We start from the raw sequence: 22302 nt of genomic DNA, 5'->3' as shown, positions 1-22302 counted from the left end.
GTCGGGATTCAATACATAACATCAGGTGCATGAATCTCAACTAGTAATACTACTACTATGTTGTCACTACAAATAGTAATTTAATCACCAATTTAATGGAATAATATCTGTAGGCTGCCTTAATTTGTGTATTGAAATCAACAAATGAAACCCATGAATTCACATTCCAATCAATCGTAAACATTTAAAGAAATACAAAGTCCTGTTATCTTAAAATTCAAGTCACAAGATTGGTACACAGTACTCTATCTAAAACTATAGTCTACAGCCATTTGCTGTGCTCGAATCACATTGATATAAAAATGAGTGGACCAACTGGTTAGGGTTAGTTAACTCTCCATACTTATTATCCAGTTCCGTGAATGAATTTCAAAATAACAAAAATAAAACATTGTTATTAAATTATTCAAAAGATCTTTCGAGCATCGACGTAGTTTGAGCATTGAGTTATTGCTAAAAGTCGTTCTATCTTTGTATATAAAAGTAATTACAATTCAAAAAGACATGAAATGAAAGACGCGCACATAACATGTTGCCACTCCTTTAGTCATCACTATAACTTCAGGCCCCCCCCCCTCCCTGTAACTTCCATCGCATTGTAATATTGGAGTCATTATGTGGCTAAAACGATTTAAAAATCTTGATAAGAATGCCTCAAAACATTAATTAAAGTAAAAATACGAAATTGAGATAAAAGAAGGGAAGTAGTGGGATGAATCAATCAAACAATTTTAAACTATAAATTTGCGATGATTGTGAAATTAAAAGCTTGGATGGATATTGGTGTCTGCAGCTGCTGCTGCATCAAATGATGTACACAAAGAAAGTTTACATTGTCAACTGACAATTATTATCTCGTCAAGAGAATTTTCATAAAATCAACATTAAGATTGAGGAAATTCCTCGGTAAATGATGTTGGGAACAGTCCCTCTTTTCCTTTGCACGTTCCTCTTAGCCAATCTTCATTCAAGAATTCAGTAACCTAAAAAAAGGAAAAAGTTTAGAAATGTTTCACTAGCGAGTAAAATAGCTTTCTACATTTCAAAAATAGTTTTCTACATTTCAAAAATGCAACATTTCTGTGGTATGACTGTCGCAGCAAAATTATTAAATCTGCACCATTTGGACTTAAGCTTCAAAATGATAGTCTGTTAAAATTTAAAATAGAAGGTTAAATAAACAGTGAACTTACTTTTATTATGTCTCCTAGTTCGAAATCTAATTCATCATCGTTGACAGAGGTAAATTCGTATAACGCTCTTCTATTATTGCCTGGGGTGGGGGAGATGATTTAAAATTGACAAAATTACGATTTTTTGCGGTTGAGACCCTTGGAAATCCCCTCTTCTCCTTTTAAAAGTTATATTTAAGAAGTACAGAGAGCCTGCTGTCGATCGCTTACTCAAAATGAAGAAATCATTCCTTTTATATCAATAACATTCATTGATCAAAAAGATATTGTAATTTGACCAATTTCAGAAGTATAGCAGCAACGAAAATAGCCTATTTTCTAAAGAATATTCTAATACCCTGTAAAAATAGTTCAATTAATGTTAAACTGTAAGTTACCTGATTTAACGGACGGTTCAGTAGTAGGAGTAGAAGGGGAAGGTGTCTCTACAACCCCAACATTATCCCCAAACAGGTCCGCAGTAAAAGGGTTATCAGCATGGACTAAAGTTTGATCCAAATCCTCTTGAGTGGGGGGAGGCGGTAGATCGCCAGTCAAGCTCTCTTGAGTCGGGGGTGTGGCCCCGATGCCAAACTCTTGAGTCGGGGGTGTAGCCCTGATGCCAAACTCTTGAGTCAGGGGTATAGCCCCGATGCCAAACTCTTGAGTCGGGGGTGTAGCCCTGATGCCAAACTCTTGAGTCGGGGGTGTAGCCCTGATGCCAAACTCTTGAGTCGGGGGTGGAGCCCCGATGCCAAACTCTTGAGTCGGGGGTGTAGCTCCGATGCCAAACTCTTGAGCGAAGGGATTGCACTCGCTGAACCCTATACCAAGTGGTGCTGGAGTAACTTCTGTTTCTTTAGGCTCTTCGATGGGTTTTATAGTGTCCTGACGCTCTAGAACCAGTCTATCAGTCGCAGCTGGTGGAGGGAATAGAATTGAGAGATATTTTTTAAATACCTTATAAGACATATTTATAACGTACGAAATGTGGCGGTTTTCCGAAAATTTCGCCATATTTTCGGACCGCCAAAATTTCGGTCGTCGTAATAGAATCCGTCGCATTATCTTTTAGCTTATTTCAATGACTGTGCCTTCACTGCTTTATTTTGTTTCTAAAAAGTAATATCAAGCAAAATAAATAAATAAATTCTGGCATCTTGGGACAAATTATCACCACACCAATGACGAATTGAATGTCAAGCAATACAGTTTAAATTTGCATTAAAATACATGTATGTGCTAACATGAAAGTCTTACAGTCTTAATACAGACTAAGTTTGAACATGATTTTACTTAACGGGTGATACTCGTAAAATATCTGTTCCATATATTGGACCGTCGACGAGTCCAACTCGTCCTGGTAGGTTGTAAACCTACAAGATTTTACCGAATTTCAGAAATTTCCTTACTGCTTACTGTCACAAAAAATGATGAAAAATACCCTTATTTTCTGTGACGTCCGAAATTTGACGGTTTTTGTTCAATTTCGCCATATTTTCGGACCGCCAAAATTTCGGTCGTCGCAAATTAGGCCGCCATAAATATGTCTTGTAAGGTATACAAATACAATAAAACAAATGTTAAATTGTATCCAACCTTCCAGTAATCATTTAACTCATTCAACTTTCAGCCAAAGATGAACACTTTCTAATTCTGATGGAAATGAAAAAATAGAAAAAATTTTCTTTGTTCATAATATCAGTAGAATATTTGTTACTAACCTGGATTTCCGATAATATCAGGCTCAGGTGTAGTATCGAGCCACTTCACAAAGTTAACTGGTAGAATACCGTTATTACCGTGGCACTCCCCCTCTAACCACAGGTCGTTTAGTCGCGCTGTTATTTTCACTATGTCTCCCGTGTTTACACTCATTTCGAAATCATTCTCTGCTTTAAAGTCAGCTATAATCTGCGAATAGTAACTACAATTATATCTAAAAACCAGTATATTATATCTAAAAACCAGAATGTTTCATGATCGATTATTGTAAAATCTCCGTTTTGGTTTTGTTCGCTGGTAAAGCTGAAAATGTTTGAAAGTTACTTAGTTACCGCTCACGCTCTGTAAAAAGAAATTATAAGTATTACCTCGACTCTGCCCAAATCAGAGCTGGGTTCTGCAGAGTAACTTCTTGAATCGCTTATCTCTGACATTGTGTCCTTGTGATCGTCACTGCTACTGCTACTGCTACTGCTACTACTCTCCTCGGTAGTCTCTGAGATGAAATTGTTACTGTCACGAAGATGTGACTAGGTGAGACCGAGCTAATAGTCGTTACCAGTGCGCGGCTCTACTTGCAAACTACAGGTAAGTATACCCCCCCCCCCACCCCTGCACTGGTCACACCTATAAGTATTAGGTCGGTCTCACCTAGTTACATCTTCATGACAGTGAAACACAAGCAAATAATCTAAAATGGATATAATTTTCGTCATTCGTGTTTTTAAACTCTGAGAACAAACTTAAGGTGTAGTTTGGCTCACCAAAGTTTTCAGTGAAAGTTTCAGAGTCTTCGGGAATATTCCAGTGGTCAGGAATAGCTGGAACAAAACAAGCGGGAAATATTCCTTCTTTGCCTCCAAATCTCCCTGGCGAAAAAACAGTTAACAAACATTAAATATTCACTTTGTAATCCACTACTGACTTATGAGCACTGACTATGACAGTGAAACTTGGAATATCTATTAGAAGATAAATTGTCCGCCAAAAATAGTTCGCTATTTCTAGACCAAATAATTTGAGGACAACATGACACTCCAAAACTTTGATCATAACATATGGACAGAACTGAAGAAGAACACAAACTAATTCAAAGAATGAGGAAACAGGAGGACTCTGCAACCCAGGAATCAACAACTCAGTCACCATCGCTCAATAATTGGTTTGGTATCGACGTTACATACTATGTTTCCCCGAATTTTATTTTTTTATTTTTTAATATTGTTTTTTATCTATATGTATATACTTTTTTTCTTTTCCTCTTTTAAACCATTCCAGTACATTGTGCAGAAAGTTGGAGATTGACAATTTTGGAAGCATGCAAGGATACCGATCTGATATCGATTGTAAATAATAAAAATACTCTAGCACGATTGTAAATGCGGTTTTACAGAACTCCAAATGCTTAATGAACACTCTTGCAGGTACCACCGGTATTCACACTAAAAATTGAGTTTCGTCAGTTTCCGATACGAGATTGGGACGGGTTCTATAAACAAACAAACAAACAAACAAACAAACAAACAGACCAACAGCAACCCAAACACAGCTGATATGTTTAAAAAAGCTGATATTTTACCAAAACCTACCTTTAATCCACTCCACTCCAACAGTACTAATAACTTTAACCATATCACCCGCCGTCAAACTCAACTCATCGTCAGCTCCTGCTTCAAAGTCATAGAAAACGCCCATTGAATGTGTATCTTCCTCCAATATCTCTTCCAACGCTTCTTCTTCTACTTCTTCGTCTCCAAACGAGGCATATGATCGGGGGAAAATACCAACTTGGTCACCAACTCTTCCCTTGATCCAATCATCGTCTACAAACTCTGGGGATGAAACTAAATAATCTTCAAATAGGCTCAAGATTAATATTGTGGATTTTCATCTTTGATGACACTGCTAGTATGTGATACGTAACACAGTTGTTAATTGTACCTAAAGTATGAGACTTACCTACAACTTCGACAGTGCCCCCCTCGATGATAGAAAGCTCGTCAGATTCCTGAGCCTCGAAGGAGTAGATAGCAATGCAGGTGCCAATAGGAGTTAGCTCTGGAGGTGTAGGCTCTGGAACTGGTGCTGGAACTGGTGCTGGAGAAGGTTCTGGGGTGGGAGTACTGGTCGGTTCTGCAGGTTATAGAGTTATAGTGTTTCAATCTCTTGTAGCGGTGTACTATTATGATTAATAATTATTTATACAATTTAATAAAAGTAACAGTAATCTGATTAACTTATTTAATTGGATAGTTGATCAATTCCGAACGATAATTCAGAAACCTGTCACCTCAAAACTGTTCAACGAGGAATTTACTAGGTTCAGATGGTATAGGAGGTGGGGATTTACCAGGTTCAGATGGTATAGGTGGGGATTTACCAGGTTCAGATGGTATATGAGGTGGGGATTTACCAGGTTCAGATGGTATTGTTATGATTGTTACTAACGATGTTACTTATCTTAGCATGGAGCTTTAGCTCACTCTTATTACAAAGGTAAGAGCAAGTCATTTCATTGGTGACTGAAGTGAATACGAACGACGCTATGGATGAACAGATGAAAGAGGTCCAGGCCAGCTTGGCTTTGTTGATGAAGAACAACAAGGAAATGTCGGAAAAGATCGCAGCCCTGGAAGTAGAGAACCGGGAGATCAAGAAGAATGCTGGCAATGTTCAGGAGCGGATCCAGGAGAATAAAGCGAAGTGGGAGGAAATGAACAAGGAAGCAGTAGAGTTGCTCCAGCGGATGACATTGGCCCAAGAGGACTTGGCGAATGACAATGTCGAGGCGGAGTACTTTCAGAAGAGTTGCGCAGAAACAGTACTAGCCTGTACAATGCTGACGGGCAGTTATGGCGGAGAAATGGCCCAAGGAAGCACCAAGGTGAAACAGGAGCCAGTAGAGGAAGAAGTACTGGGGACGCCGTACGACGCGATGGGAAAGGAAGAGAGGATAGACCTATCTTTCGGACACGACGGGGACTACTCTGCAGTTTCAATGAGAAGGTTCATCGAGAGATATAAAGTGGTCAAAGAGCTGAACATGCGGGCACGACTGAGAGGGTGGGACTCCCCATCCTACAGGGCTGGGAAGCTGACGCTTTGTCTGCAAGGGGAAGCATTTGATTACGTGAGTTTTGCGAGCTCCATGCTGAATCCGTGGACAAGTAACGACGAATTACTTGTAAGTAAGTTGAAGGATAAATTCACGAATGTACAGGCAATCGAACTGAACATTCTTGGGTTTGAGAAGAGTATCCAGGAGCCCAGGGAGACAATCAGCGACTACATGACCCGACTGCAAATGACGGTGAAAGAGGCATACGACGGAGATAGCCAATTAGACCTCGACAGAAGGGTAGCATGGAAGTTTGTTAGTGGATTGGGGGACGAGAGGATCAAGCGGAAGCTGCTAGAGGGTGGCTGGATGAAATCACGGCAAGAGGCGAAACCCCTGGAGGACCTCCTGAAGGTAGCGGATATAGCAAAGAAGACGGACGACGCAGTAAAAGCCATGGGTAAGGAGACCGGCAGCATCAACGCAGCACAAGAATATTCGGTTAGCGCGTGGGAGCAAAAGTCATCGTCACATGCTGGAGACAGGAGGAAGCAATCGTCCGGCGAGTCAGGCCGGTCAAACAGGAGCAGCAGTTCGAGAGGAAGTGGTGAATCATCAGACGGGCTACCACTAGAATTCCTTGAATGCTTCTACTGTAAAAAGAAACACCGAGGGGGATGGTTTCACTGCGCAGTGCGAAAGAAGGAGGACCCTACGTGGAGACCGGCAAGAAGAGGTGACAAGGCTGGAAGAGGAAGGGGTACGGATTTTCGGTAGAGCCCCCTATAGACGGGCAGAGTGATGGGGGCGGGGAGAATACTGGAGAGCAACCTAGCAGCAGAGAAGGGGAGGAGCATGACGTGAAACCTTGGGCATGTGCCAGAGCCCAGTTTCGGGTCATTACTCCTGAGAAGGGTGGTAAAGGACGGCGGAAGCAGTTACAACAGATGAAGGGGATCGCTTCAGAGGGTCTGAACTCGACACCATATATTAGGATTAAGTGGGAGAATGGAGTTGAGGAAACTGCACTGTTCGATACAGGGGCCCAGTGGTCATTAATATGTGAGGACTTACTTACAGAACAGGAGAAGGCCACAATGGAGAAATCGGCGTTATGTGGGAGAGGAGTATCCGGCGAAAGAATACCTGTCACGGGAGAGATACGAAGAACTGTCTCTGTGGGTGGACTGACTTTTGCCCACCAGCGATTCATTGTGGTTGAGAAGATGATCTGCTCGATGATATTGGGGATAGATTTCTGGTCTAGGATAGCCAACATATCATTTGACTTCAACAAGAGTGTGATGACTATCAATGGTAACAGTGAAGAGATAGAGTTGCTATGCCACCCAGCCGCAGGCAGGAGCAGCGTCGCAGGGACCATTGAGGAGGAGAACTCAGTTGAAGTGGTAGTGGATGCCGAACGTAAGATCCCTACCAGGAGTGAGGCGTTAGTGACATGTTACATCCCCAACATGGAGATGGGTAAGGAATATATGGTTCAACCAATAACGTTTGACGATAAGCTAGTAAGCACACCTTACGGGATTGTTCAGGGAACAAAGAGCGGTAAGGTACAGATCAGGGTAGCAAATCTAGGAGAGGAAGAAGTGACCCTGGCAGAAGGGGATCCCATTGCTACAGTTGAACTCGGGACCGTATGGGTATCAAACCACAATGCGGGTAAAGCGTTCACCAGGGATACAAAGAAAGGCAAAGCAACGGAATTGAGCGAGTTGGTGTGCAGTGAGCTGGAGCCGAGCAAGAGGGGTCAATTAATAGGACTTCTAAACAGATATGAAGGTGTGTTCTATAAGGGAGGAGAGCTGCCTATTGTTAGAGTGGGTGTGGAACACACCATAAGGCTGAAAGAGGACAGCTCACCAGTAGTGAGCAAGCCGAGGAGGTTGTCAAAAGAGTTAGCCGATGAAGTCCGGGAACACGTCGATGAGCTACTCAAACAAGGAGTAGTCAGGGAATCTAACAGCCAATGGGCATCACCCATAGTGTGTGCACGCAAGAAAGACGGGAGCCTGAGGATGGCGATTGATTATCGGATAACCAATGAGAAGTCAAATACAGCGACTTTACATCCAATACCGCTCATTGACGATCTTTTGGACAGGCTGGGGAAGGCTAAGTACTTTGCAGTCCTTGATGCAAAGTCGGGATACCACCAGTTACCACTACGAAAGGAAGATTCGGAGACAACGGCATTTGTAGTACCATGGGGGCATTATGAGTTTGCAGGAAGAACCCCGTTTGGTTTGAAAGGTGCGGGATATTCGTTCCAAAGGATGATGTCAGTGATCTTGGGGAGTTCAAACTTCGTCGATGCACTGTGCTATTTGGACGACATCCTAGTCTGGGGGGAAACTTGGGAGGTATTCATGAAACGGCTCAAGAAGGTGCTGGAAAAGGTGAAGGATGCAGGCCTGGCCTTGGCATCGAAGAAGTGCCAGTTTGGAGTCAGGGAAGTCAGTTACTTGGGATGCACCATCAAAGAAGGCATGGTGAAGATAAACGAACAGAGAGTGCAGCAACTGAGGAGCATAGAGCGCCCTCATAATGTACGAGAGCTTAGAAGGGCTTTAGGTGCGTTTGGCTACGTGCAAAGGTGGCTACCAGGATTGTCACAGATTGCCAGGCCATTGTATAATGCGATCACGGACCAGCCGTATGCCCGGCTAAAGTGGACGGAGGAAATGAATGAATCATTTTCAACAATAAAGAAATTGATTGCGGACGCAGTGTCGTTGAGTTTGCCCGACATGGATAAGCCATTCACCTTAGTAACAGACTGTAGTCAAATGGCAGCGGGAGCCATGCTGGCACAGAGGTGCATGGAAGCACCGGATACCCTGAAGCCTGTGGCATTCTACCACCACGCGTTATCCAAAGCAGAACAGGGATACTCAGCTACCGAGAAGGAGTTGTTGGCGATGGTTAAGGCGGTAGTGAAGTTCAGAGTGTATCTAGGCAAGCAGTTCAACCTTATTACGGACCACCAAGCACTGAGTTGGCTTCGTTCACTTGAACCGGAGAATGAGACGGGGAGAAGGGGACGTTGGTTAGACCTGATTCAGCAGTTTGACATGAAAGTCACTCATAAGAAAGGGAAAAGCCCAGAGATGAGAATAGCTGATTACCTTTCACGGGTCAAATGTGACGGAAATGTAGCTGTGAAAGACCGTAGCGAAGTGTTTGTCGTGATGACCGCTGGAGGCGAGGAGGCGATAACTGTCAGTCGAGAACAGATCCTGAGCGAGCAGAGCAATGACGCAGCAGTACAAACGATGCGTAAGGCGGTTTTGAAAGGAACAGATCTGAACCCCGGGAATAGCGAATCAGAATCGTGGAGGAAGCCCAGCGGGAGCAACGATGAGGAAGTCAAAGCGATGTGGAAGCATAGGGACAGGATTTTCGTCGACTCAGAGGGGATATTAAGATTACGGTTCAACGGGGGAAAGAAGCGGGAAAGCAACCCCTTCGGAACAGTGGAAAAGAACAGGATAATAGTTCCTAAGACGTACAGGGACAAAATTATGAATCTTGTTCATAGGAGTGCTACAGCGGCTCATATGGGGAACACACGCACCTGGAAGAGGGCACGAGATAACTTTTGGTGGCCGAACATGAGGCAAGACATAGAACAATACGTTCAGGCATGTGAAGAGTGTGGTCTGAACAAACACGTCAACAACCCGAACAAGGCGCCAGTGTCCAAGACGAGTATACCCGGAAAACCTCTGGAGGAGATGATGCTTGATTTTCTTGGTCCATTCCAGACAGCGAGGGAGCATCCATACAGGTACGTCCTCCAAATGCAAGATGTGTTTAGTCGATTCATAATCTTTGTACCGACCATTGATGCAAGAGCAAAAACGGCAGCAGATGCAGTGGTCGAAAGATGGATAAGTCTTTTCGGGATCCCGGAAAAGATGAGATCGGATAGAGGTCCACATTTTATTGCAGAGGTGTTCGAGGAACTGTGTAAAAGAGTGGGTATCAGACACAAGTTGGGTTCACCGGGACACCCCCAGAGCCAGGGGCAAGTAGAGAGGCAGAACCAGTTAATGAACCAGATCAGATGCCTTTGCGAGAACGATGGGGAGAAGTGGCCGGAGGCCTTATACCTGGTACAAGGGAGCCACAACAACTCGATCAACGCTACAACAGGTTTTACTCCAGCTAGGCTTTTGTTTGGCAGGGATTTTAACCGACCAGACGACATGATTGCTCAGGAGAGGGATAAGGTGAAGAAGCCTGGAACAACTGTATTGGAGGAGAGGGACGAAGAATGCAGACTGTTGACTGAGCAAGCACGAACAAACCTGGTCGAATATCAAGAGGAGAGAGTGGAATCAGCAGAGAAAGAAGGACCCTGCAAAACCCCGTACGAAGTAGGCGACTTGGTGCGTTATAGGCTCACGGACGAAGCAAGGAGCAATAAAGGCGGGAAGACATCCCCCCGCTACTCGGAGCCGTACAGGGTAACAGTGATCAAGGGTGACGGATATACTTACACGATGGAGCCAGTGGATAAGGACAGTAGAGGCACGCGTAAAGATAGACGGTTCAACTACTTGAAAACGCACAAGAGAGTAGTGAGCAGTGAGGTGGCTCCGGAGCCGGACAGCCCTACGATGACACAACCCCAGCGAGATGAACTACACCCTCAAGTGAACGACGGTGTTCCGGAGGTCATGGAACAGTCCCCGGTAGCTCCACCTGATGCGGCGCTAACCGTTCGGAGATCCGGGAGGACTAGGAATCCAGTGAGGTTACTGCAGGCGGACGGGAAGAAGAAGCGGTACGAAGATGCAGAGGCCAGCGGACAACCAGACGCAGATGAGGATTGATGGAATTTGGGGTATTTCAGAGGGTAATAGGACATTTGGGACATGATAGAAATGATACAAATATGTTATACTATTTATCATGACTATTGGATTAATATGATACATAACGATATTATATTATACATGACAGTCAATTCATGACCGTCATTTTGTTATAACGCGAGGAACGGACATTATTATTATCATGAGGGACATTATTTACATGATTAATAATATATTATTGACAATGAGAATCTTGTTATAACGTGATGAACAGACATTATTATAATCATGAGGGACGTTATTTACATGATTAATAATATTTTATTGACGATAAGAATCTTGTTATAACGTGATGAACGGACACTATTATTATCATGAGGGACATTATTTACATGAATAATAATATTTTATCACGTTGGACTTTTACCCCAATGTCAATATCCAGCTTATTGATTGGGAAGGATGTAAAGGATACGCAGATAGATAACGATTCAAATAAGTATCATTTGGAAAGACGTCTAGTAACATACATTGGAAGATAACGTGGAATCTGAGATATGAGGAGTGTTATGATTGTTACTAACGATGTTACTTATCTTAGCATGGAGCTTTAGCTCACTCTTATTACAAAGGTAAGAGCAAGTCATTTCAGTATATGAGGTGGGGATTTACCAGGTTCAGATGGTAAAGGAGGTGGGGATTTACCAGGTTCAGATGGTATGAGGTGGGGATTTACCAGGTTTAGATGGTATATGAGGTGGGGATTTACCAGGTTCAGATGGTATAGGAGGTGGGGATTTACCAGGTTCAGATGGTATAGGAGGTGGGGATTTACCAGGTTCAGATGTGATATGAGGTGGGGATTTACCAGGTTCAGATGGTATATGAGGTGGGAATTTACCAGGTTCAGATGGTATATGAGGTGGGGATTTACCAGGTTCAGATGGTATATGAGGTGGGGATTTACCAGGTTCAGATGGTATATGAGGTGGGGATTTACCAGGTTCAGATGGTATATGAGGTGGGGATTTACCAGGTTCAGATGGTATATGAGGTGGGGATTTACCAGGTTCAGATGGTATATGAGGTGGGGATTTACCAGGTTCAGATGGTATATGAGGTGGGGATTTACCAGGTTCAGATGGTATAGGAGGTGGGGATTTACCAGGTTCAGATGGTATATGAGGTGGGGATTTACCAGGTTCAGATGGTATAGGAGGTGGGGATTTACCAGGTTTAGATGTATAGGAGGTGGGGATTTACCAGGTTCAGATGGTATATGAGGTGGGGATTTACCAGGTTCAGATGGTATAGGAGGTGGGGATGGTGTGCGAGAATCACCCCAAGCGTTGAACAGATCTTTTTTAGGAGCCGAGTCTTCTTTAGGACCTGCATCAGCAGCAGTGTCTATAGCATCTGGTATTGGAGACGGAGAGGAGGCTGGGGAAAGGGTCCTAGCTGGGGAGGGGATGGCGGCAGGTGTATCTGATCTGAGAATATATCATGTGATTCAGCGGCAACGATATATATTGGTTATCGTTAACAGTGTCAAGAGACATTGTGTAGGATTTTTTCAACCATCGGGCGTGTTAATTTACGTATTGTGTTAGATCATTACGGGCAAATGACACATTTCGTAATAATATAAGGAAGTGGACGGGTAACAAATTTTATTTGTGTGGGTGGATAAAATACGAGTAGCGCGCACTGGCTTCTAGATGAGTGCGCGTTATAATTGGTCTGAAAGCGCGGCTTTAATCAGAACAAATTAAAAAGGCGATCGCGTTTGCCGCTAATGTAATCACATAATATCGGTTTATAGCAATGATTGGACGTGATTTTCCGACTGTAATCTCTGCACATCCACAGATGTTACCAAATTTATTTACAGTGATATCAAATCAAATTCTACTCACCGCGCAGGCAGAGGAATTTTCACTTCGACACAATTCTTCGGGAAAATGCCACGTCTGTTACCGATACTACCAGCGAACCATTCATCAGAGAGGTCACTGTCCAATTTTATGCCATCGCCTGCCTGAAAAATCCACGACTGTTTGTCTTAGGAGTGCACAAAAGGAATCAATCCAGGTCGCAGTAAAAAGACAGGATTAAATCAAACAGTAAGAGTGTAAGATCAAATGTAATAACCGGCTAACCTTGAAGTTTAGTTCGTCACTGCTCTCAGCCTCAAACTCAAACAGGGCAACACAATAAGGGCCAGCTTTCAGTACGTGATGGTAAAGTATGTGTCCAGGACCAGGTCTTGGTGGTAATGGTGGTGCTAGTCCATCAAAAGTGGGCTGCAGTGCAACTACATCATCGCCTGTAGATAAGCGAAAATTGAGGAAGTAGAATTTGTAATCAATTGTGTTTTGGAAAGTGAAGCCCTTTTACCATCTGGTAGATTTACTATTTAGATAGACTGGCCAGGCGTTTTGAATCTTTTTCAGTTTTTCCCTACTCTTGCCGCAGGCAAAAAGATCGTAGGGAATATGTAATCGGGTTTGGATATATGAGGTGGCCCGACGGTCCTACGGTGATGACAAAAGTCTGCCCCTTCGCAATATAGACCACTCCCCTATAATTATGTGTATAAAAGAAATTATGATATCAGCTGATAAACTCGTGGCTGATTATTTAACAGTTGATCGACACTGAATGGTAAAAAGCGAATGCATAGTTGAGAACAGATGTTACTTTACATTTACATCCAAGAAGCAACTAAGATCAAGATTGCGATACTATGTTTTTAAAGAATCCTATGTCAAATCAAAGGCTCGATAGTCGATGGTGCTGTAGATGTGTCGAATAAGCATCAAAATGTATTAGTTTATGTTAGACTTAGATACAAATAATAACTAAGATGATACAGAATATTTTATTAGTCAATAAAGTTGGCAAATGATGCAATAATATGACGTGACATGATACGCATCGTTAACACGAAACAAAACCGCGCAAAACTGAAATGATCTACAACCAAACCACATACAGATCGACGGCGACACCTCAGATGCGCGCAGGATTTTTCAAGTTCTGCATGCTTAATATAATATAAACGATTAATGATTATCACGTGCGCCAAACACCACTCTGGGATACACTAAAGTAGAACAATTACATTGTAGGCAGTAGGGAAATTTAATCGTGCGTGGTGTTACCGCGGCGAAATTCTTGTTATTTTTGCACCTAAAGAAACCACAGAACATTGAGAGCATAGAGCAGGTATAAACAATAAAAGATGCTACTAAAGAAAGAAGTGTTAAAAAATAAAAACCTGATTTAGGAGGAGGAGGACGAGAGGGTGGCGCCCCCTTACTCATAATATCAGCAGTAGGCAGTATGAGTAGTGGCTGTGGGGGTGGTGCCCCTGAACTTACGACTGCAGGGGCATTGAAGTCTAAGTCCAACAACGAAATAACTGCTTTGTTCTTGTCTCCAGCATAAAACGTAGGTCCACCGCTCTGGGAAAATAAATAAACCGTGAAAATATAAATAGCTAAACAGAACTTTGACTAAAACAACATACGAAATTCAGTGGAATTTAGGAATTAATCTCTTGTAAATAATTATTTAAAGATAGGAATAAACCACAACAAAAACGTTTTCAGCTTTTGAGAATATCTATCAATTATTTAGGGGGGGTGTCATGTCCGTCTATGTCCGCCTATGTCCTGTCCTTTTTGGATTCTATGAGACAACGGACGTGTTTTTTGGGACATTGGCGGACACGGACGGACATTGGCGGACTCGGACGGACATTGGCGGACTCGGACGGACATTGGCGGACCCGGACGGACATTGGCGGACTTGGATGGACATTGGTGGACATTAGCGGACATTGGTGGACATTAGCGGACAAACATTTTGAGGACTGAAGAGTACTGAAGAGTACTGAAGAGTACTGAAGAGTACTGAGGAGGATGGCTGAGAAGGATGGCTGAGGAGGATGGCTGAGGAGGATGACTGAGGAGGATGACTGAGGAGGATGACTGAGAGGGAGGAGAAGGATCAGGAAGACCCAGGAGGAGGAGGAGGAGGAGGACCCAGAAGGAGGACCTAGGAGGAGGAGGAGGAGAACTGAGGATGATGACTCAGGAGGAGGACTCAGGAGGAGGACTGAGAAGGAGGAGGACTGAGGAGAATGGCTGAGGAGGATGGCTGAGGAGGATGACTGAGAGGGAGGAGGAAGAGGAGGAAGAGGACTGAGGAGGAGGAGGAGAAGGACTGAGGAGGAGAAGGAGGACCCAGGAGGAGGAGGACCCAGGAGGAGGAGGACCCAGGAGGAGGACCCAGGAAAAGGCCCCAGGAGGAGGAGGAGGACTGGGAAGGAGGAGAACTGTTGAGGATTGATGAGGAGGACTGAGGACGAGGAGGAAGAGTAGGAGGAGGACTGAGGAGGGGAGGAGGAAGAGGACTGGGGAGGATCAGGAAGACCCAGGAGGACCCAAGAGGAGGAGGAGGAGGAGGACCCAGGAGGAGGAGAAGGACTGAGGAGGAGGACTGACGATGACTGAGAAGGAGGAGGACTGAGGAGTACTGAGGAGGATGGCTGAGGAGGATGACTGAGGAGGATGACTGAGAGGGAGGAGGAGGAGGACTCAGGAGGAGGACTCAGAAGGAAGAGGAGGAGGACTCAGGAGGAGGACTTAGGAGAAATGAGAAGGAGGACTGAGGAGAACTGAGGAGGAGGAGGAGGAGGACTGAATAGGAGGAGGAGAAGGAGGGGGACTGGGAGAGGACTGGGGAGGAGGAGGACTGATGAGAAGGATGAGGAGGAGGACCCAGGAGGAGGAGGACTGAGGACCGAGGAGGAAGAGGAGGAGGATGAAAAGGAGGAGGAGGACCCAGGAGGAGGAGGAGGACGGAGGAGGAGGACTGAGGAGGACTGAGGAGGATGGCTGAGGAGGATGACTGAGATGGAAGAGGAGGAGGAGGAGGAGGAGGACTGAGAAGGAGGAGGAGGAGGACTGAAGAGGAGGAGGGGGCGGGGGACTGGGGGAGGACTGAGGAGGAGGATGGAGGACTGAGGAGAAGGATGAGGAGGAGGACTGAGGAGAACTGAGGACTGAGGAGGAAGAGGAGGAGGATGAAGAGGAGGAGGAGGACCCAGGAGGAGGACTCAGGAGGAGGAGGAGGACTGGGGAGGAGGAGGACTGTTGAGGACTGATGAGGAGGACTGAGGACGAGGAGGAGGAGTAGGAGGAGGACTGAGGAGGGGAGGAGGAAGAGGACTGAGGAAGATCAGGAAGACCCAGGGGGAGGAGGAGGAAGAGTAGGAGGAGGAAGCATCTAAATGTTATTTCCATTTTTGTCCGTTTTTGTCCGCTCTATTTTTTGTCCGTTTTGAAAATATAGGGTACCGAACGGACAAAAAACATGATCCCCTATTTAAACAGCAAAAATTGAACATTTTATTTAGCAATTTAGGTGTCCATTAATGTCCGCCTATGTCCGCCTATGTCCGTCTATGTCCGCCTATGTCCGCCTATGTCCGTCTATGTCCGCCTATGTCCGCCTATGTCCTGTCCTTTTTGGATTCTATGAGACAAGCGGACATAGACGGACGTGACACCCCCCCCTATTTATTAGGTAAAACTGTACAAGAAGTACTAATTACTAAATAAAGGACCCACTGATTGTTTGGTTGGGGGAGGCGGTGCTCTCCGTTTAGCTCTTCTGGGGGCTGGCTGTGCTGAAACCTGCAGAGTATCAATTATACAGTTATAAGTCTACAGGATGGCCCAGAAGTAACTGCCCACACGCAACCCTTTAATAACTCACGTAATTCTTCTTAGAATTGCACAGAAATTTCAGAGATAATGGATATGGGTCAAACTTAGATTTCCTGAAAATTTCGTCAAATTTAATTAATTGCAGTGGGTGTGGCACGCCACTCCCTCTTTTTCACTATTGTCACCATAAAGTGAGAACGCTTTCGGCTAGGAACTTCAAAGTTTCTAGACACACTTGGTTTGATAATTGAAGTGCTTTCCCAAAATTTCAAGTTGGTTGTTCACAATTTAACCGAGTTATGACCCTTTTAAGATCTTGCAGATACGTGATCCAGCACTTAATCAGTGATTTCGTCACTCAATCAATGCCATGATTGGTTGGACACTGCTTATAGGACAGCAACCGAAGCGCGATAACGCGAATTTCTTCGGTTTTAAGGAACGGTTTTAAGGACGGTTTTAAGGAACGTCACTATCAGTATTCTTCAAAGTGATCAGATCGTCATTCACCAACATGCTCGTTACCGCCTAATGAGGCTCATTGTTGCTCGCTAGCGAATAGCCCCTGATGAGATTACTGATTGCGTGTGGGCAGTTACTTCTGGGCCATCCTGTAGTTACACTAGTAGAACTACAATAGTTGTTATTGTAGGGTATTGGGTATTAAACTGGTTGTTAAATAATAATCACAATTAATTTTGAGGAATTGACAAATAACCTGGCTCGGCCCTGCTTGATCCTAAAACCAAATATGACATAAACGGCCGGCCCTCTAGTACATTTAATTTTCTGGGAACAATAGATGTGGATTCTGGTGGGGAGGTAAGGCATATTTTTGAAACGTGATAGTGATTCTGGGGTTTGATTGGTTGCTAGTGGAAGCTGATTGGTTTATGTCACGTGTCAAAAATACACCTCTCCACCAGAATCCGCATCTACAGTTTAACTTAACCCCCCTCTCCCCTCTATTCTATAAGATAACCTGCAAACATAGGTCACGAACTACATTCTACTAATAAAAAACGTGATTAAAATTCCTAAAGTTTAGTCTTTTAAATCCGCACAAAACTTTCACTACCACATTATTGTTTTACATCAAAACAAAATATCCTGCACACATCTACATACCTCTACATACCTGCTACTAATAACATCTACATACCTCTACTAATAACATCTACATACCTCTACATACCTGCTACTAATAACATCTACATACCTCTACATACCTGCTACTAATAACATCTACATACCTCTACATACCTGCTACTAATAACATCTACATACCTGTCTTGTTCGTTGATTGACTGAAGCTACGAGTCGAGCTGAAATTTGATTTCTTTCACGAAAACATCTCATGACACTTATTTACTACAGATTAAACTTTACAATCGAAAATATTCATTTAATTAATAAAATGCAGATCGGATGATAAACAAATTTGATGAACAAAATATCCACTATGAGTATGCTGAAGATAAAATAAATGCTTGAAATTACAACATGTAAAGGACCTGGCTTTCCAAAGGCAGCCCCATCAGTCTCAACCCGTCCTAACAACAGAATACAGCTTTAATCATTGAAGAATATATTTAAATCTCAGAAAATGCTTTAAATTCATCTTGAAACCCTAATTATTGCTCCTTGTGCTTTAACCTGTATGTAACATGCAGTAACTAACATGTTTCATACTACAGGGGGGGGGGGGGGGGGGGCGAGGGGGGGGGGGGCAAAAGTCACTACCCATAGGTTGGGTCTTATAGGCCCTCTTATACCACCGCCGTGTTTTGCTTTGCAGATGGTATACTGTACCTACTTGTTCGAGGATTTCTATTTGGGGGGGGCTACACCAAATCAACTTTGAATTGCTTATACTCGTGTTTGTGAACATTTTAGAGACTCCGTTGTAACATATTGCAATAGGTCATTTAATCCGGAATATAATCTAAAAGATAGTTTGAAACGGATTTAAAATGACGAAGTTATCAAGCAATTTGTTTATCTCGTTAGCAAAATTGATTGGGTAATCAATGATTAGTAATTTAAATGGGCAAACACAATTCAATAAAATTTTGCTCAATCCGACTATTATCTATCTAAATTATCAAATAAATGCGAAAACCCGAACCAGTGGTGGTAGTAAGTCATACCAGAAAGAATTATTTCAATTGGGCACTCAGTGACTGAGCTAATAATGCCAACGTATGGGTACTGACTTTTGACGGGCCTTTTGACCCCCCCCCCCCCCCTGTAGTATTACACAACTAACATGTAGTTACTCACCTGAGCTGTTGAAGAATGGATCGAATACAGCAGCAGATTCAGGAAAGCCAGTAGCGGCTCCAGCAGTTGATGGTGAGAATAAGTCAGGCTGTTTTGATATGAAGGGTGGGGCAGGTTTTGAAGGTGGGGCAGGTTTTGGAGGTTTCTTTCTGTCCGCTGCTTTAGCGGGAGGAGGGAGAACTACCATCATGGCCGGCTGGGAAGGGGCAGTTATTAAATACAATTACTTTTAAAGGTACAGTAACCTGATGTTTTTTTGATGTCTACGAAATATCGTAACAAATAATGATTGTCATAAACGATGAAAATATCGCATTTTTTCTGAGAAGTACATACCACTGCCAACTTACCGTTTTGGAAGAAGGTCTCTGCCTCACAATAGAACCAGAACCACTATTTTCTTGAGCCATCACCTCCGGAGGTTTAGCAGTAGAAAGTTGAGAAAACACATCAAACTGATCAAAGTTCGGTTGTGACACAGCAGCTGCAGGCTGAGGTTTCTTCTCGCCAAACGGATCAAATGCGTCGTCAAACATGTCGGTTCCCTGGAAAGTCTGCAGGGGAGCCTCTGGTTTTGCTGGAGGTTGAGGTTGAGAGTAGATAGGTTCTGGTGGAAATGGGGAGAAGTCTGAGGAAGGTTCATTAAAACCAGTGTTCAGAGCACTGAACACACTGTATTTATCAACAGAACTAACAGAACTGACAGAAGGCTTACTGCTGAACAAATCAACTCCACCAGGCTGAGTGGGGATGGGTTGCTTTGCTAGGGCTGCACTGAACAGATCTACTGAAGGAGGTGGCTGTGGCTTGGCTACAGTTGAAGGCTGAGACGGCTCTGGGAACTTTATTCCACCAGTAAAGATATCTGCAGAACTGCTAGATGTGCTGAACATGTCCATACTAGGTGCTGCCGCACTAAACGGCATCTGTCCGAAACTGTCAGGAACAGTTGATGGTTTAACACTTGCTCCCTTGCTCGAAATGGCAGCAAAATTATCGTCGAATGCATTAATTGGGCTAGCTATCGGAGCAAACACAGAACTTATTGACGCTGCAGATAAAGGTGCAGGTTCAAATGAACTCTCAAATCCAAAGTTCTGACTTGAGGGAGCTGGAGAAGTGAAGGCATCACCAAAGGCTGATGTTGAAGCAGATAACGCGGGTTTGGTAGACGGAAATGCACTTGTCAAACGAAATGTCAGACTTTGGAGGAATTGCAGTCGGTGAGTCGGTGAAAAGACGCTGTCAAAAGCAATTTCTGATTTCGGAGCAGCCAAGGGTGGATTGAATGAACTTTCAAACTGTGACAGAGACTTGACAGCAGAGGATACAGGAGCTGAAGTTGGAAAAGAACTTTCAATCCCTGACGGTTTTTGAACTGACGGTTTTTGCTGTGAACCAAACATACTGTCAAACCCTGATGACGCTAATGAAGCGGGAGTGGGTTGACTGGTAGACATGCTACTAAATACTGAAAAATCTCCGACGGTTGGTGCTACCGATGCAGCTGGAGGCTTGGGGGTTTTAGAGGAAAGGATAGATGAAGAGCTATGAGATGAGAGCCCAGACAAACTGTCAAAACCAGAATACGTGTCTGGTTGGGGGACAAGAGAAGCACTTTGAGTAGATGGTCCAATGTTTGCAGCGAAGGGCTTAGCACCAAATGCATCAAATTCTTGGCTAGCGGCTGGTTGGGCCGGTAATGTGGAGGTTGATTTGAAGGGGTCGCTGGAGCTACTTTCTTGTTTTGTGGAGCGGAGATTGGAAAAAGGGTCGAAGCCACTGGCTGTAGATGGTTTAGTAGAAACTGTAGCCTGGTTGAAAGAGTTAAACATATCACCCGACCCTTGGTGTGGTGAAGGAGAGTTGAAAGTTTGTTTTGGTTGGGCAGGCATGCCAAAAGGTGTGGGCTGAGCTTGTGCAGGCATGCCAAAAGGTGTGGGCTGAGCTTGTGCAGGCATGCCAAAAGGTGTGGGCTGAGCTTGTGCAGGCATGCCAAAAGGTGTCGGCTGTGGCTGGGAGGTCATACCAAAAGGTGTCGGTTGTGGCTGAGAAGTCATGCCAAAAGATGATGGCTGAGGGCCGGTCATACTAAATGATGCGTTATTGGGCCCAGTGCTAAATTGTCCAGGCATACTTTGCATATTATATTGCATTTGGGGCTGCATGAATGCTTGTCCTTGAAATCCCATATTTTGAGGCATTGCCTGCTGCCTAAAACCTTGATTCATCTGAGGAAATCCAGGACCAAAACCCTGACCAAAGCCAGGTCCCATCTGCTGCTGCTGCTGCTTTGAAGGATTTGATGGTGGTTGGCCTGGCAACGACTTTAATTTGGCTGAGCTCCCAAAGGAGGCCAACTGAGAGGCCATGAAGTCTGGGGTTATCTCTCTCTTCACATCTCTGCTATTGAAGTTGAACTTGGGCCTCTGTTGTCTGGGCCTATCAGGAAACCCTGAAATTTATATTTTAGTTGTAACTTGAACTTGTAAGTTAGACGATGTAAATAACAGTATTAACTCTTAAAAAACATGAAATGTAATAATAATAATAAATTGAAATTTAATAACACCGCTTTTAAGATAAAACTTATACTCAGCAGTGTTTGAACTAGTCATCCCAGAAAATATCATGAATACTGAGTTAAGAAGGTAACTTATGCTTGAAAAATATCGTCAATACTAAAGCCAGAAAATGGTACTTAAATATATTATGCAGAGTCGAATACCAAATATGTCCAAAATAGTTATCGATAAAGTTTTTCAAGTTCATCTAGGGACAGTTTAAAAAGGTACGTTTTTAGAAGAGCTTTTCAAGATTCCAGGGATTGAGCTGAGGAGATGGTAACAGGCAGACTGTAATCTACAGTTATAAATTAAAATCGAATACTACAATATTGTGACCTGGTTTGATAACTTGACTCGTGTATAAGACTTAAAGGTTAATTTAAATTAATTCGTATAAGCATGAGATTAAATATTAAAACTAGTTAATCTATTCGTCTGAATCTTGATGACAAACATTTTTTGCATATTATATTATATAAAACTGACCTGGTTGAGTATTTGGTCCCTGACCATTCATTATTAGTTATCTAGCCAGCCATAGTGTCTCCGTCCGGGCCATCAACTAATTATCACAAAATTATGTTAAACATTTGAACAACTTGCATTCTCTTAAATCTTATAATGATAATATATTCTTCTTCTTCGAAGGGGGCTGTGGTCATTATCATTATAAGATAGAGCATGACCACTGAAAGATAGAGCATTGGAGCCCTGTGCTTACCCCGGTAAAATATTTCTTTGTGGAGAAAAAAGTTACACTTTGTTTTTCCACATTTAGTGAATCGTTTTGTTGCTTGTATGAAGCCGATGATCTTTGGTAGTGAGAACTTGTCCATTATGTCTGTCACACTAAGGTAGAAGGAGTCAAAGTATCCTCCTCTAGGGACTACAGGTGGAAGATGAATAATTGATATT

The 22302-nt window shown here is 43.4% G+C and overlaps 1 protein-coding gene across 2 annotated transcripts; it reads right to left on the bottom strand.

Annotated features, from left to right (window-relative positions):
• Window positions 1–158: 158 nt before the first annotated feature.
• Window positions 159–21957, bottom strand: LOC134819032 (proline-rich protein 36-like). Of its 2 annotated transcripts, XM_063828792.1 has the most exons (18): window positions 21874–21957; window positions 19171–21275; window positions 18821–19016; window positions 18052–18090; window positions 17825–17862; window positions 16439–16504; window positions 14080–14266; window positions 12959–13125; window positions 12716–12837; window positions 12096–12289; window positions 4857–5030; window positions 4487–4729; window positions 3662–3766; window positions 3266–3393; window positions 2897–3086; window positions 1571–2092; window positions 1194–1273; window positions 159–983 (listed from the first exon to the last, which is right to left on the bottom strand). In XM_063828792.1, exons 1-18 carry the CDS (start codon window positions 21902–21904, stop codon window positions 885–887), a joined length of 4686 nt encoding a protein of 1561 aa, XP_063684862.1. In that variant the 5' UTR covers window positions 21905–21957; the 3' UTR covers window positions 159–884. The 2 variants fall into 2 exon arrangements, with proteins under 2 accessions (XP_063684862.1, XP_063684863.1); XM_063828793.1 differs by lacking the exon at window positions 18052–18090.
• Window positions 21958–22302: the final 345 nt, after the last annotated feature.

The sequence above is a fragment of the Bolinopsis microptera genome, chromosome 7 (assembly GCF_026151205.1).
Source record: "Bolinopsis microptera isolate Bmic1 chromosome 7, MBARI_Bmic_1.0, whole genome shotgun sequence".
NCBI lineage: Eukaryota > Metazoa > Ctenophora > Tentaculata > Lobata > Bolinopsidae > Bolinopsis > Bolinopsis microptera.
The sequence above is the reverse complement of the archived record's forward strand: the minus strand, read 5'-3'. Positions and strand labels throughout refer to the sequence as shown.